Source organism: Brienomyrus brachyistius, chromosome 5, assembly GCF_023856365.1.
Source record: "Brienomyrus brachyistius isolate T26 chromosome 5, BBRACH_0.4, whole genome shotgun sequence".
Lineage (NCBI taxonomy): Eukaryota > Metazoa > Chordata > Actinopteri > Osteoglossiformes > Mormyridae > Brienomyrus > Brienomyrus brachyistius.
Genome location: NC_064537.1, coordinates 23,982,398 through 23,997,757, shown reverse-complemented (window position 1 = coordinate 23,997,757; position 15,360 = coordinate 23,982,398). Strand labels below are relative to the sequence as shown.

The following is a 15,360-nucleotide window of genomic DNA, read 5'->3' as shown; positions in this document are numbered from 1 at the left end:
TTTATGAGAAAAACTGGTTCTTCTTTTTCTGGAGATTGTGACTTAGAGCCAATTCCCTGAAAACCGTCTGCGGTGTTGAAGAAAGTGTGGACAACGTCAAACTAAACGCTAAACGCGTCCCAGTTTCAGGAAAACCTTCCTGCGGTTTTGAAATACTCACTTTCCAGAAGTTGGGACAGAGGGCTGGCAGAATTTCTGAGGACTCAGCAGGCCTCTGCTTTACTACTAATGACTGAACTTTACAGGAATGAGCAACTGGAGATTGCAAAGAGTGCTGAAATTTCAAAGCTACCCCACAATAAATTCGCAAAAAAAAAACTGTTGTAAGTTTCTTCTCCTTGTGAATTTGATGATAAAAATCTTGGAACCTGCAAAATTCCAGTTGCACATCATCAAGCGAGAAGTACAGTCTGACAGAATGGTCAAATGGTGACCAGAGTACCATTTGATGTGTCATATTTGAATTAAAGTCTGCAACTCAGAAAAACACATTGGCTATCATTCATGTCAACCTTTAGTGGCAGACAGTGGTAACCATCCCCCTTCAATGTTAATTTCAGAAAAATAAAGGGAAACGTTTCTCTGACATAATTAATCAGGATTGCCAGGAGAATGATGGACGACCGGTTTGCTAGATGTAGAGATTTCTTGCTGTTGTTTGGCTTTGCCACTTGGATTCGTGGTCAGCTCAAACCCCAAAGCAAGCTGCCGCTAGATGCTTTTTCTTGGTATACAATGGATGTGTTTTCAAGCAAACTGAGGGATAAATCATGCCAGTTGCTTTTGCCTCTCTGCTTCAGCCCAAGGAGTTTTTGTAAAAAAAAAACATCGTCTCTTTAAGGACAAGTTGAAGAGGTGGTTTGGCTGGATGAATGCCAGCAACTAGCAGCTGGCCGATGCAAATGTTTGTTCTAGGGAGACTGATTGTGATCAATATTATGGTGCAGCGTAAATCTTCTTCAGAACATTTTTTATTCACGGATGACATTTCTGTGAGCCAATATGGTATTTAATTATACACTCACGCGTCCAACGTACATCAGGGTTTTTCGGGCATATCTTATATATATTAGCATACATTACGGTGTTGGTGGAAAGTCCCTTAGTTGTGTCACTCAGTTCATCCATCCATCCATCCATCCATCCATCCATCCATCCATTTTCCAAACCACTTATCCTACAGGGTCGCAGGAACAACCCAGGATGGGGGGCCAGCCCATCGCAGGGCACACTCACACACCATTCACTCACACATGCACACCTACGGGCAATTTAGCAACTCCAATTAGCCTCAGCATGTTTTTGGACTGTGGGGGGAACCCGGAGTACCTGGAGGAAACCCCACGACGACATGGGGAGAACATGCAAACTCCACACACATGTAACCCAGACAGAGACTCGAACCTGGGTCCCAGAGGTGTGAGGCAACAGTGCTAACCACTGCACCACCATGCCACCCTGTCACTCAGTCCAGTTGTGCAAAATGTGTCATCGAGCTGAAATGCAGTTTGTTCTGAACTAATTAACATGATACCACTACATACAGTATATATGGCAAAAGGCAGGCCTGCAGGAGGACAGCCAGTGAAGCTTTAGGGAACAGACCCGATGTAAGTGGACTGTTTGCCCTCTTTAACTGTGACTGAGTGCCTGTCATGATGTCAGGTCATTGACTTGTCACACCGTCTTCATCTAGAATGATACCACTGCTCTTGCTGTAATCACTAACCTAAGGACATTCTGAATCCGTCATTAATAATGCATCTTTAAAAACTTCTATATGGCTTTGCTCATCTAAATGTTTTGCCATTCCTTCATATCCAATTCACTATGTAATTCTGTCCCTTAGTTTTTCCCTCCTGTCATTTTTGTTGTTAAATTATGCCAGTAATTAAATACTTAAGGCAAAGTGACCTTCAGCTGGAGTATGCTTTTTGGTAAATTGCCAGTTTTTGCTACAGCTGTTAAGTAAACATCTCTGCTGTTTAACTGAGCTTTTCTCATTGAGCCTTCTTGTGATGCACGACAATGACGTGGAAGTTATGGGTGAATGAGCCGGCTGGACAGCTGTACCTCTTGGAATGTCCTTTAGCACAGGTCTGGGTTTTGGCAGTTTAAGTGAAGATTAACATATTAAACCCAGGTCTGTTTTCCTGTCATGTGACCGAATGTATCCCCCCCCCCCCCCCATACCACCACTACCTTCAGGTCCCTGGAGAGAAAGCTGCAGAGACCACTTCTGGCCAAGTCGCGTACACTTCCCAGCATCCCCCAGTCCCCCACTGTCTCCAGAGTGCAGCATTCAGACGTGCTTGGTGGCGGTCCTTGCAGCACACCACTCTTCAGCACCAGCCATCCCAAGGCCTGTACGCTGCCCTCTGCAGGTAAGGCTTATAATCTCCTTTTATGTTCCATATCAAATCTGCTCATGTGCCCTTCCTGTAGGGTCTTGGTTATCTGCATGATTCACTTACCAAACTAATACTGACACGTCATTCATATCCTCTCTCCATGTGAATTCAGAACATGCTGTATTATACAAATCACTTGTCTAATGTCTAATAAGTACAGTGAACTAAAAAATCTATCTTTGTACGCAATGCAGCATCACCATGGGTCCCACCGGGGCCCATCTGAGCAGAGGCTTGCTGCCCCCTAAGGCCAACTGCAGACCCCCTGCCAAAGTAGGCTTTGTCCACACAGGTCTAGCTGATTAGCAGCAGCAGAGATGCTGAATGGCCGAGGTGGAGGGGCTTTGAAAAGAGACTGAGCTGCTTCCTGAGGCATGTTTCCCCAGTATTTGCCTGTTTTCCCTTTATAATATTGTCAAGCTTCCGGATTTAATGAAAGGAAAACACCCCCCCCCACCACCCATAATCCACAGCAGATTTTTCTGGATATTATTTTTTCCAAAGATGAAACGTCATTCATGGTGATGCTGAAAGGAATCACTTTTTACAAGATGAAGGAGATCGAGACAAAAGCATGGTCTTCTGTTTTTCCCTTCCTGGATATCCTAAGTTTATTTATTATATCCTCTTTATGTGATAATAAAATGTCTAGGAAATGAAGTTAACGTGGGAAAGGACCTGGAGCTTGTCTTGTGTGTCTTGATTAATGAGAGGAGGTGGCAGCCAGTGCTGTGTTTGAGAACAGCGTCCCCGTACTGCAAGGCCATCTGAGGCCTCACACCCCTACGGCGAGCTTTACGTCATTCCTTCTCCCAATCTACTGTTCAGTACTGACTCCTGCAGTGGAACACAGCTCTGGCTTCTTTCTTAGGGCAGTCACTAGTTCACATGGTCCCCAGCTTGCATGAATTCTTTAACCTCCCTGTTATTTGCGTATGGGCGTTAATGTCACATCGACTTTTTTGACAACATTTCTATAAAACTTGGATATTACCTTTCAAAAACATATTAATTTAGCATTTACTCTGATTTCTGTGCTCTGTAGATAAAAGAGTCCAGTAAATGAATAAATAAAAGTGAGAAATGAAGTGCTTTAATTAAATATCAGGCGAATTACGTAACGTTTTTCACAGGAAGCACAAATTTGCTTTCCTTGGGGGGCCTCTGCCGACTGAAAATCTAAAAGCTTTTGTGATTATATCTGCGGTGTGGAACCTGGAAACACTGCATGCTAAGAGGCATCGGCATGGATCCATAATGGTGAAGAGACAGTACTAACTGCTACGTCTCCATGCTGCCCTTTTTTTAACACGTGTGTTTTTGGAAGCGCTCAGCCCTGCTGTCTGGGGTGAGTCCCCAGTCAGATGAGCGCTACTTGACCCCCCCCAACCCACTTCCACATTCCACAGTCTTGTCCACTGAATTATCGCCCTGGCGCCACATTCCCAGCATCCCTGGCAGATATGACAACAACCAGTGAGCAGTCAGCTGGCTTCTTCGGTGGGTCACGGTGGGGTGGAGGTAACTCCAAAGGAGCTTGATTAGCCTCAGTGAGAATAACACCCAGTGGCCTCCAGGAGAAACTTGAATTGGTCACAAGTCAAGCCTGCCACGGGTGCCTGGCAGCAGGAGGCAGGTGCCAAAGGATTGCCCTTGATGCCAGGACAACTGGGATGAAGCAAGGGCTGTAGTTGTTAATGTTCTTATCAACAGCTCCATGCAGGGAACAGTGCTTCAGAGGGTCTCAGAATCTAAGGAATTCTTGTAATCAGCTTTTCACCAAGCCACCCTCCCCGCTCCCCACCAAAACTCATGTCTTTCTCTGTGAGCCAACAAATTGTTTGATTCCCCACCTTCTGCGTCACCACAGCAAAATAGAGGTGTAAGAAACCTCAAATCAGAACTTCGTAAAGTGAGAAATGGCAAGGGGTGGGAAACCCCATTGAGAGGGAACTGAGGATGCAGAAAGAGCAGCGAGGGGAGCGAGAATCTTCAGATTCAACCCAGCCACAAATATGCACAGATCTGCCTGGACCAATCGGAGGGGGCCATTGGAGCCTCCTGCCATTCAAGTCACTCTATAGGAATGGCACAGAAGCAAGAGACTACAGCAACAAATTGCTTTTTTACTATCCTTTCATCATTTTCACCAACATTTGTTTGCCTTTTCCTGTTTCTTTGGTGCTCTGATCATATTTAACCTGTAGATGGAGAAGAGGTACATTATACAAAGACCCCTCCTCTGTTTAAGCACTAAGTCTTTTTCCTCAGTTAGCAAAAAACATCTGTACTCTAAACATCCAAATTCTCATTCCATAAGCTCATGAAAATGAAGCCAGAGCTAAATGTTTGCCACAAACATAGTATAATCTGAAGTTGTTATATGGCCTACCAACAGCCCACGTGGCGGATAAATGGTATGTTTCTTTCATGCCGAAGCTTCTGAGGTATGCCTGCTAGTCTAATCTGGCTTTTATGTTAGATCCAGAATCTCAACAAAGGGCCAACTGCATACTCCTGCCAAGAACGCGTTCCATTTTAAGCCTCGACTTTGTCCCTGTCGCTCACAAATATCAAAACGAAAGACTTAAGTCGTTGGCTGCTTTTGTTGCCTAGCAACCAGCGTCAGCATTCCCAGAGTGTTCCAGCTTTGAGTGTCGCTCACAGCGCATCCCTAATCCGAATTACCAATTAACGAGCCAACTGTCTGGGCCTTGACCAGCCCATTTTCCTGTCTAATGGTGTTCAGATGCTTTCACCTATTCTGTCTTTGCAGTCGTTTCTGGGTAGATGTAGGTTTGACGCATTCAGCTGTGGTTTAGACTTTGATGCTGCACTGATATTTGTTCTAGTCGCTTAGTGCTGCAAAACATGCTGGTCTTTGTGTTTTAGGGGACAGGACGTCAGATAAACAATAGCCAGAGACCATGTACACAGGGGAGAAACTTAAGAATTTTTCTTACTAACTGGGCAAGTTCAGTTAAAAATGTCATTTGCCATGCGGTCGCCTCACTTGTATGTTGCTTTGTAGAGAACTATCTGATAAATAGAAATAAATGTAAATGTAATTTTTTTTACTAGCCCAGAGGCTAGTGTTTATTTGTTTTGTACTTGTCCTTGATGTAAATTGCACGCCTCAGGCGAGTGGACAAGCTTAATTTCCAGCCTTGTATTTATACCCATATGTTATCATTACACTGTTTTTGTGCTTTGTGCCAAGATGACAATGTAACTTGTAGTACTTTATATTATTATTTAACCTATAATGCAGAGAGAACTCAAGCTTGATGCATACAGAACATCTATCCTGACTTTTCCTGGGCCATGTGCACCCCTTCCTGTAAGCATGGTCCCTCTGTTCATGCATTATCCACCGCATTTTCAGGTCGGGTCACGCGGGCAGCAGTCTAAGCAGGGAAACTCAGACTTCCCACTCCCTGGTTACTTCATGCAGTTCCTCTGGGGGAATTCCCAGGCCAGCCGGAAGATATAGTCTCTCCAGTGTGTCCTGGGTCTTCCCTGGGGCCTCCTCCCAGTGGGACATAACCTCACTCGGGAGGTGTCCAGAAGGCCAGATGCCCCAGCCACCTCATCTGGCTCCTCTCGATGAGGAGGTGCAGCGGCTGTACTCTGAGTCCCTCCCGAATGACCAAGCTTCTCACTCTATCTCTAAGGGAGAGCCCAGCCACCCTGTGGAGGAAACCCATTTCGGTTGCTTGTATTCGCAACCTCGTTCTTTCAGTCACTACCCGTAGCTCATGACCATAGGTGAGGGTAGGAATATAGATCGACTGGTAAATCGAGAGCTTTGCCTTTTGGCTCAGCTCCTTCTATACCATGACGGACCGATGCAGCACCTGCATCACTGCTGTTGCTGCACCAATCTACCTGTTGACATCCCGCTCCATCCTTCCCTCACTCTTGAACAAGACCCCAAGATACTTAAACTCCTTCACTTGGGGAAGGACCCCCTCCCCGACCCGGAGAGAGCACTCCACGCTTTTCCGGCTGAGAACCATGGTCTCGGATTTGGAGGTGCTGATTCTCATCCCAGCCGCTTCACACTCGGCTGCGAACTGCTCCAGTGAGAGCCAAAGGTCTCAGTCTGACGAGGCTAATAGAACCACATCATCTGCAAAAAGCAGAGACCTAATCCTGAGGTCACAGAACCGGACACCCTCAACACCCTGGCTGCGCCTATAAATTCTGTCCATAAAAGTTCTGAACAGAATCGGTGACAAAGGACAGCCCTGCCGGAATCCAGCCATCACCGGAAACAAGTCAAACTTACTGCCGACAATGCGGAACAAGCTCTGACCCCGGTTGTAGAGGGACCGAACATCCCTTATAAGGTAGCCCGATACCCCATACTCCCGGAGCACTCCCCATAGAACTCCCCGAGGGACGTGGTCGAATGCCTTCTCCTAGTCCACAAAGCACATGTAGACTGGTTGGGCAAACTCCCACGCATCCTCCAGGACCCTGCCGAGAGTATAGAGCTGGTCCACTGTTCCACGGCCAGGAAGAAAACCGCACTGCTCCACCTGAATCTGAGGTTCGACTATCCGATGGACCCTTCTGTCCAGTACCCTTGAATAGACCTTACCAGGGAGGCTGAGGAGTGTGATCTCCCTATAGTTGGAACACACCCTCCGGTCCCTCTTCTTGAAGAGGGGGACCACCACCCTGGTCTGCCAATCCAGAGGCACCGCCCCCGATGTCTATGCGATGATGCAGATGTGTGTCAACCAAGACAGCCTGCAACATCCAGAGCCTTGAGAAACTCCGGACGGATCTCATCCACCCCTGGGGCCTGGCATGGGTGAAGTTCTGCCGGAGGTAGGAGTTGACAGGGGATTCCGCCAGATGTTCCCAGCAGACCCGCACTATTCGCTTGGGTCTGCCAGGTCTGACCGACTTCCTCCCCCACCAGCAGAGCCCCTCTTCACCTGAGTGTCCAATATATGCGGCCGTAAGTCCGATGACACGACCACAAGTCGAACATCGAACTGCGGCCTAGGGTGTCCTGGTGCCAAGTGCACATATGGACACCCTTATGGTTGAACATGGTGTTCATTATGGACAATCCGTGACGAGCACAGAAGTCCAATAACAAAACACCAATTGAATTCAGATCAAGGGGGCTGTTCCTCCCAGTCACTCCCCTCCAGTTCTCACTGTCATTGCCCACGTCAGTATTGAAGTCCTCCAGCAGAACAAGGGAGTCCCCAGGAGGAGCGCTCTCCAACACCCCTTCCAAGGACTCCAAAAAGGGTGGATATTCTGAACTGTTGTTTGACGCATAAGCACAAACAACAGTCAGGACCCGTCCCCCCACCCAAAGGCAAAGAGAGGCTACCCTCTCATCCACTGCGGTAAACCCCAATGAACAGGCGCACAGCCAAGGGACAAGTATGCCCACCCCTGCTCGGTGTCTCCCTCCGTGAGCATCTCCAGAGTGGAAGAGGGTCCAACCCCCCTCAAGGAGACGGGTTCCAGAACCCAAGCCGTGCGTTGAGGTGAGCCCGACTATATTTATTCGGAACCTCACAACCTCGCGCACTAGGTCAGGCTCCTTCCCCACCTGAAAGGTGACATTCCATGTCCCTAGAGCTAGCTTCTGTAGCCGAGGATTGGACCGCTAAGGTCCCCGTATCCGGGCACTGCCCTACAGGTGGTGAGCCCATTGGAGGGGGGACCCATGTTCCTCCTTCAGGCAATGAAGACCCCATGGATGCATCGAGCCCCACCCCCAGGCCTAGCTCCGGGGGGGGGGGGGGGGGACCCGCGTCCGGGCAAAGGAAAATGTGAATCAGTGTTTTTACTCATCATAGCGGGTCTGATGAACTGCTCTTTATCTGGTTCCTCACCCAGGACCTGTTTGCGTGGCCCTACCAGGGGCATAAAGCCCAGGCAACTTAGCTCTTGGGATCACTGGAACACACAAACCCCTCCACCACCATAAGGTGTCGGCTCCAGGAGAGGTGTTCTGCATTTTCCTACATTTTCTATGATTTTTCCACCTCATTTCATTCTTAGCAAACTCTTTAGTCCGAAGCAACAAAGCTAAGGATCAGAAGCAGAGTCGGCCAGTATACCTGGAGCAGTTACGGTTATGGCCCAATGATGATAGGATAGTCTGCTACCCATAGTATTTGCACTCCTGGCCTTCCAGACATGAGTTCTACACTGCACAACACTATACAATACCAGAAAATCTAACCACCTAATGTAGGACTTGAACACGGAACCATGAGTTTCATACTAGCTAGCCGTTTCCTTTTCCTCTATACTCCTCGATTTGTATTCTCGCACCATTGCCATCTCTGCTGACCCAAAAGCCATGTTCCCTTTCTCCGCCTTTTCACCACTGCTTTACGTATCATTCACAGCCAATGAGCTTCCTCCTTTCTCATCCTGCCCATTTCCAGGGGAGGTATGGAGGCTGGAGGACGACCACGACAAGGCTGAGGGAGAGGCCCGTCCCCGCTCCCAGTCGCCTTTCTCCCACTTGCGCTCACGGGCGGCCTACCTGCGTAAAAGTCTCTCCGTTGATGACCACCTGGGCATGGTGGAATTTGGGAGCCCAGCTCCGGAGGGCAAGAGCCAGCGTGGCAGCAAGGGGAAGCTCAAGAGGAAGTTTGTAAGTCCTGACACGGCTTTGTCCATCTCTTTTCAGGCAGGCTGACAGTCAGCCTCTCCATTTCACTGTGGAAGACCCCCTCGAGCCGTGTGTACAGAGGAGTGGGAGAGAGGGGAAACTACTGTGAGACCCCAGAAGGTCCATCAGTGATGATCAGTGTGAATAATATTTTCATGTGCTCAGCTCTTCCGTATCTAGGTTGATGTTAAGGTAATTACAACAGGCTCTCAAAGGAGCATTAGCACAGTGAAATTCTGTCATAAATTGGATACATTCCGGATGGTTCTGAAACTCTGATCGTGCTACGTAACTGATACCAGGACGGTTCTGTCACAACATTTCAATCGTGTGTCAGAGATGCAACAAAATTTCGTAGGCCTTAAATTACTTTCATTGTGTCAGAACAAAGGTGCAGTGCACTATGGGAAACTTCCACATCTCCCAGCTGTTGTTTTCAGGCGGGTCGGCCACCTTCCACTCTAGGAACTGCGTGAAATGAAAAAGTGTCAGCTCACACGGCTTGGAGCTGGAGCCCTTCTCAGCCTCTTGTACTTGTTTTACAACTTTCCCCTGCAATCTGGGTGCTTTTCTATGGAGTCTAATTTTACCAGCAAAGAGGAAGCCGGTGAACACAACAAAGCCAAAGAAATGTCATAGGTCGTCCTCAGCATCAGCAGGGCAAGTACTTTATGTAACACATTTTTTTAGCGGCAAATAACAGACAGACTTCCGCTGGGCCCGCTCTGGACACAGCATGGGGCTCTGGCGAGAAAGCAACGTTCAGCAAGGGAGGCTGGAATTAGCTGTCTCCGACGCAGGGCCCCCGCCGTTTCCCACAAGCCCATTTTAGACGTGGCAAGGCTGATGCACTGTAATTATTGTCAAAAGCTGCATTTGCCTGGTCAGTTTCTGATACTGATTGGCCGTGAGACTTCAGAGTGAACATAAGAATGATGCATTGGTGGCTTTTTATCAGCACTGTAACGCATGACACAGCCCCATTCTTTAAAACCCAATTAAATGTGTAACGACGGGGGACAGGGGTTAATTTACATCACAGCCGTGATGCGTTTCTGCTGACGCAAATCACTCTACAGAACTGTGATGGTCCTCGATATATAATTCTTGTGTTTTTAAAAGGAAATTTCCTCAACATTTGATAGAATGCGACCACTTATGTCAACACCCATAATGCACTTGGAGCTGATGTCATGTTACTGGTAAAAACAACCTCAACCATGTTTCCTCTTTTGAGGGGTGGCAGATGAAAAAGAAATTCGATATGTGTATTGCATAAGTCTATGTTAAAAAGTACAGTGTCTTCACAAAAGCTGTTTTAAAATGACAAGATAGCTTCAAATATTTTGTATTCTCTCATGGCCCTATGTCCCTGCATGGGAAAAAAATGCAGTTTCAATGATTATCTGTTCAAATTCATTTCAAATTAATCCTGGAGAACAGTTCTGGTGTTAGAAAGTCTTCTGTACTTTGGAAGATGGAGAACTTTATGTTGATGAAACAATTTTGAGACAAGTGGTCAAGTACCCTGTGATGATGGGCTTTTGGTCTTTTTGTTCTAGCATTGCACTGGAAACTGTAGCAATAGTTAACAGAGAACAAAAGCTTCATTAAAGTTTCAAGGAGTCTCACTTATTCTGCGACACTGAAGCCGGTAACGGGATACCTCATTACCAGCTAAGTCATTGTAATGAGGTTCGAGTGTATTGAGAATGTGGAACATGATATTCTATGGTATAGTTCCTCTCGGGGTGTGAGGGGGCCGTACGAGGAAGCATCCATGCATTCTTTTGTGTGCTTGGGAGATAAGCAGAAAGTCCAGAAGACTCGGTGGGATCCGTAGGATTTTCCGAGACGTCTGTGGTTTTGCTGCAGGGTTGCCTCAGGGTTCTTGCCTTGGGCTGCTGGCTGATTTTTACTTCTCTGACTGAGTGGGTGACTTCCACTGGTGGCGGACAGAGCGGGAGTGATATGTTGCAATTGATGCTATGTCTGTAGCCTTCCATCAAGGCCTTCCTTAGTGTTTAGGAGCAGGGAGACTTCAGACAGATGGACAAACACTAGTGGCCTCTAAGGAGAAGAGATACACGTCTAAATCTCGGATCGGCTCCTGATGGGAGCCACCATTGACAGGATGAGCCACTTCTCTTTCAGGGTAAGATGTGTCATGTCGCCCACAATGGCAAAGTCTCACCTCCTCCGTTTTTAACGTCATTCTGCAGTGCGAATTTCCTTCTGCCGACGGGGATATTTTTAACGGCACAGTATAGACAGCAATGACAGCCCTTGTTGGTACTCAAGACAATAGAGTGTCACAGGGTCTTTTCCCTTTATGCAGAATTGTTGGGTTTGCTCCATGGGTGTGGGGTGTGATCACATGGTCTACTTTCTGCTCAACTGATAAAAATAAGCAACATGCAGGCAGTCAGTTTGTTCTGACTAAATATTTCTGCAACATATTAGATTGTGATGAGCTCAGTCATAGCCTGTAGGTCTGCCATACCAAGGGTGCCTGTCATTTTTCCGTCAGCCGAGAATAAGGCTGCCCTTTAAGGGTGCCTGTTATAACATCAAATTTAAATAAATTAAATTAGCAGAATGAATTTTCTCCCTTGTAACAGAACAACAGTGTGACGCCGGTGTTGCCAGACGATGACTATGCCCCATCTTGCATGATTTAGGACCTGTGCATTCTTCCGGACTGGATGGAGTTATAGATACTCAGACGCAGACGGACCATTTCCCCCAGCGATGCCTCTAGTCCTGTAAACGATATTTGCGATTGGTTATTATTCTCTTGGGGGGTGTAATTTGGGGAGGCGTCTCAGTGAGTAACAGTCATCGAAAGGACTGTCACGTCGACGTGTCTGAAGCAGCCGCCTGTCACATTTTGTCTCCAGCTTCCACACCCACCCCCCCCTGACTGCTCTTTTGAACATTTTACTCGGCAGCGTGTGCATCTATATTCCTCATGCCCCCACCCGCGTGTCTCCTTCTGATAACTCCATTGGGGTAAAGGGGGGGAAATTACTTCTTGCCGCTCAGCTCTTCCCCTTAGGCTCTGCCTGCCTATTTGCCTGTGGTCTGCGTCCTGCGACACTTCTCAAATGAAGCTTCATCCCAATGGTACTGTCCTAGATGGAATTTAAGTAAGTGAGAACCCCCTCATCCTGGAATGGCTTCTGCCCCCATGTTTTAAGCTTGGACCACCTTCTTTACAGTTTTCCGCGATGATTGTCAGTAGCTATATTTGTCTTGTGTCTCCCACTGTTTACCCTTTGTGAGGGATGTGAAGGAGATCCTCTATGATGTCACCCAATAGCAATTGTCATATTGGCGCCCAGTAGCTCCATTCTGTCCAGGGATGCATCTGCTTTGCGTTTCGGCACAGCACGGCAGAGACTGGTCACAAGTCAATGAAATCTGCAGCGCCATGGCAATAAACTGGGAACATGGAACAAAATAGACTGTTAAAGATGACAGGTCAATGGGGAGCAAAGGCATCCAGAGGAGGAGAAAAGGGGGACGCAGTTCACATTTGCACATGACCCACCACCCATTTTCAGGTGTGTGAAGTGTGAGACTATGGATTAAAGCAGCAATCACGCAGCTTGCATTCAGTAAATTGGACCAACTTTGATTGAGAGACACCCAGCCTTTGATCGGTTACTTGTAAACCCAAGCAATGTATGTACAAACCCTCACCAGTTCTCTGCTCACATCACACACATACATCCACAGCTGCATGGTCTCTTTTCCCAGTATCTAGAGGTAGGGATCAGTATTACAGAACACTGGAGATGTTTCAGTGTGGAGACAATGCAGCATGTGTGCTATGCCACAGGGGGAGGCCCATTTCTGCCTTTCAGGTGGGGGTTTGCTTTGCTTTTTTGCTGTTTTTGATTGTGCCTATAATGTATGCTAAACCTTTGGGGTTTGACTGATTATTAGATACCCCACAGTGAGGTGTTTTGGTAGCCTGGGTGGTGAAAGTGACGATGAGGTTATGTGGTGAGTCGGGATGAGACCTTCGGCTTGGAGGAGGAGTGAGCACCTACTTAGCTGACAGGCACCGCCCACTTAATGGCTGATGGGCACTGCCCAGGTATCATTCCCCAATCTGACGGGCACCGCCCACTTAAAGGCTGATGGGCACTGCCCAGATATCATTCACCAATCTGACGGGCACCGCCCACTTAAAGGCTGATGGGCACTGCCCAGATATCATTCACCAGTCTGATGGGCGCCGCCCACTTAAAGGCAAGATGGGCACTGCCCAGATATCATTCACCAATCTGACGGGCACTGCCCACTTCAAGGCTGATGGGCACTGCCCAGGTATCATTCACCAATCTGACGGGCACCGCCCACTTAATGGCTGATGGGCACTGCCCAGATATCATTCACCAATCTGATGGGCGCCGCCCACTTAATGGCTGATGGGCACTGCCCAGATATCATTCACCAATCTGATGGGCACCGCCCACTTAATGGCTGATGGGCACTGCCCAGATATCATTCACCAATCTGACGGGCACCGCCCACTTAAAGGCTGATGGGCACTGCCCAGATATCATTCACCAATCTGATGGGCGCCGCCCACTTAAAGGCTGATGGGCACTGCCCAGATATCATTCACCAATCTGATGGGCACCGCCCACTTAATGGCTGATGGGCACTGCCCAGATATCATTCACCAATCTGATGGGCGCCGCCCACTTAATGGCTGATGGGCACTGCCCATTTATCATTCACCAGTCTGATGGATACTACCCACCTCGAGGCTGGCAGGCACCACCACCAGCCTACTGTAAGTAAACAACTATTATAGATGTAAAATCCCAAACTTTGTACTGGATCAGTGGTTATAGAAGATTTCTAAAACAGATACCTGTATTTGCGCCTAATTTCCTTTATAGAAATCTTTAAAGTATCTGGAAAAATTACTCATAATGAACTAAACTGATTAAGTTGAACTATATCCACAATATTTTTAAGTCAAAACAAGGCAAATACATATGAATTTTCAAAAAAGGACTTTTTTACCTATTGTCATTTACGTCGGTTTTTAATGGCTTCCCTGTCACTGCCAGTTTCACCTGTAATGCCGACAGGCGTGTTTCACTCTTCCAGTGGCACCCTGCCGCTCTGCAGCTCCTCATCAAAAGGACCCGCTGAATATAGTTTCTAAATCCGTAGATGAGGGGAAAGGACTGTCATCATCCATTGTAGTGTTATATAAGCCACTCATATATGTTCCCTGTCTGATACACATCTAAACTGTTACACTTCTTGTACATTTGTGATGTTTCCATCTATTCACAAAATCAATGCATTAGGACAGGAATGGCCAATCTTATCCGCAAAGGGCCGGTGTATATGCGGGTTTTTGGGATAACCTTTAGGGCAGCTGTTCACAGCCAGGTATGAGGACTCTTCAGCCAATCAGTCCTCTAATTAGCAATCTAATTAGGGAGTCGCAGCGAAAACCTGCACACACAGCGGCCCTGTCTGTGTAACATTGGCCACCCCTGCTTTAGGATGTCCGTGAGTCTGTTGCCTGTTCTGCTTTTTCCTGAGGTTTTACCCCAGTTTAGATTAAGATAAGGGTGTTTAGGGTAATTCCTGTTTATTACAATTCTTTACTAGAGGTCCCTTTCTGGTTTGCTTCCGCACAGATGACATGTGCATTATCCTGTTAGCAGGACTCAGCATTTGGGATTCTGACACGCTTTGCCAATACGCGGCTGCCGGATCCTGCACAGTAACAACAAGCTGCCTGTTCTGTCTGCGGTGGATTTGAGAGAGCTAATAGCAAGCAGGCAGTTTGAAACCGCCGGTATCACGCCGCAATTTAGGTACAATTAAAAAGACACCATGTGACAGAGCGTGACACCAGCAGAGTACCTGGGCTTTCTGGTTGTTTTATCAGTCCACAGAGATTGTGTGACAGTTTATGATATTTTTTGCATAGTACAAGATATTGGTCTCTTAATTCTAGAGCATTGTTGCCCTATTCTGGTCCTAGAGGATCCCACACAATTTGCAGATTTCCCTAGTCAAACATCTTAATCAGCTAATTACCAGGTTTAGTAGGTGTGTGAGCAGGGAAATTGGGAAATAGGCAAGACTGGAACTGGTCAACCTAGAACTAGAGGGAGAAGAGAAATGGTTATTTCATTCTGATCTAAAAAAATATATATTTTTATATTATATGAATTATATTTAGGTATATTTTCACTTGCACGTTGATTTTTTTTTGAGTGCCAGTAGATAACTAGACGCAGG

At 47.1% G+C, this 15,360-nt stretch overlaps 1 protein-coding gene across 1 annotated transcript in view; it reads left to right on the top strand.

Moving 5' to 3' along the window:
* Positions 1-15,360, top strand: part of LOC125742804 (ankyrin repeat and fibronectin type-III domain-containing protein 1) — a 234,256-nt gene that overhangs the window by 94,933 nt on the left and 123,963 nt on the right. The window contains exons 3-4 of the mRNA XM_049015164.1: positions 2,209-2,384; positions 8,843-9,054. Coding sequence (XP_048871121.1) covers positions 2,209-2,384; positions 8,843-9,054 — 388 coding nt within the window. The remainder of the gene's footprint in view (positions 1-2,208; positions 2,385-8,842; positions 9,055-15,360) is intronic.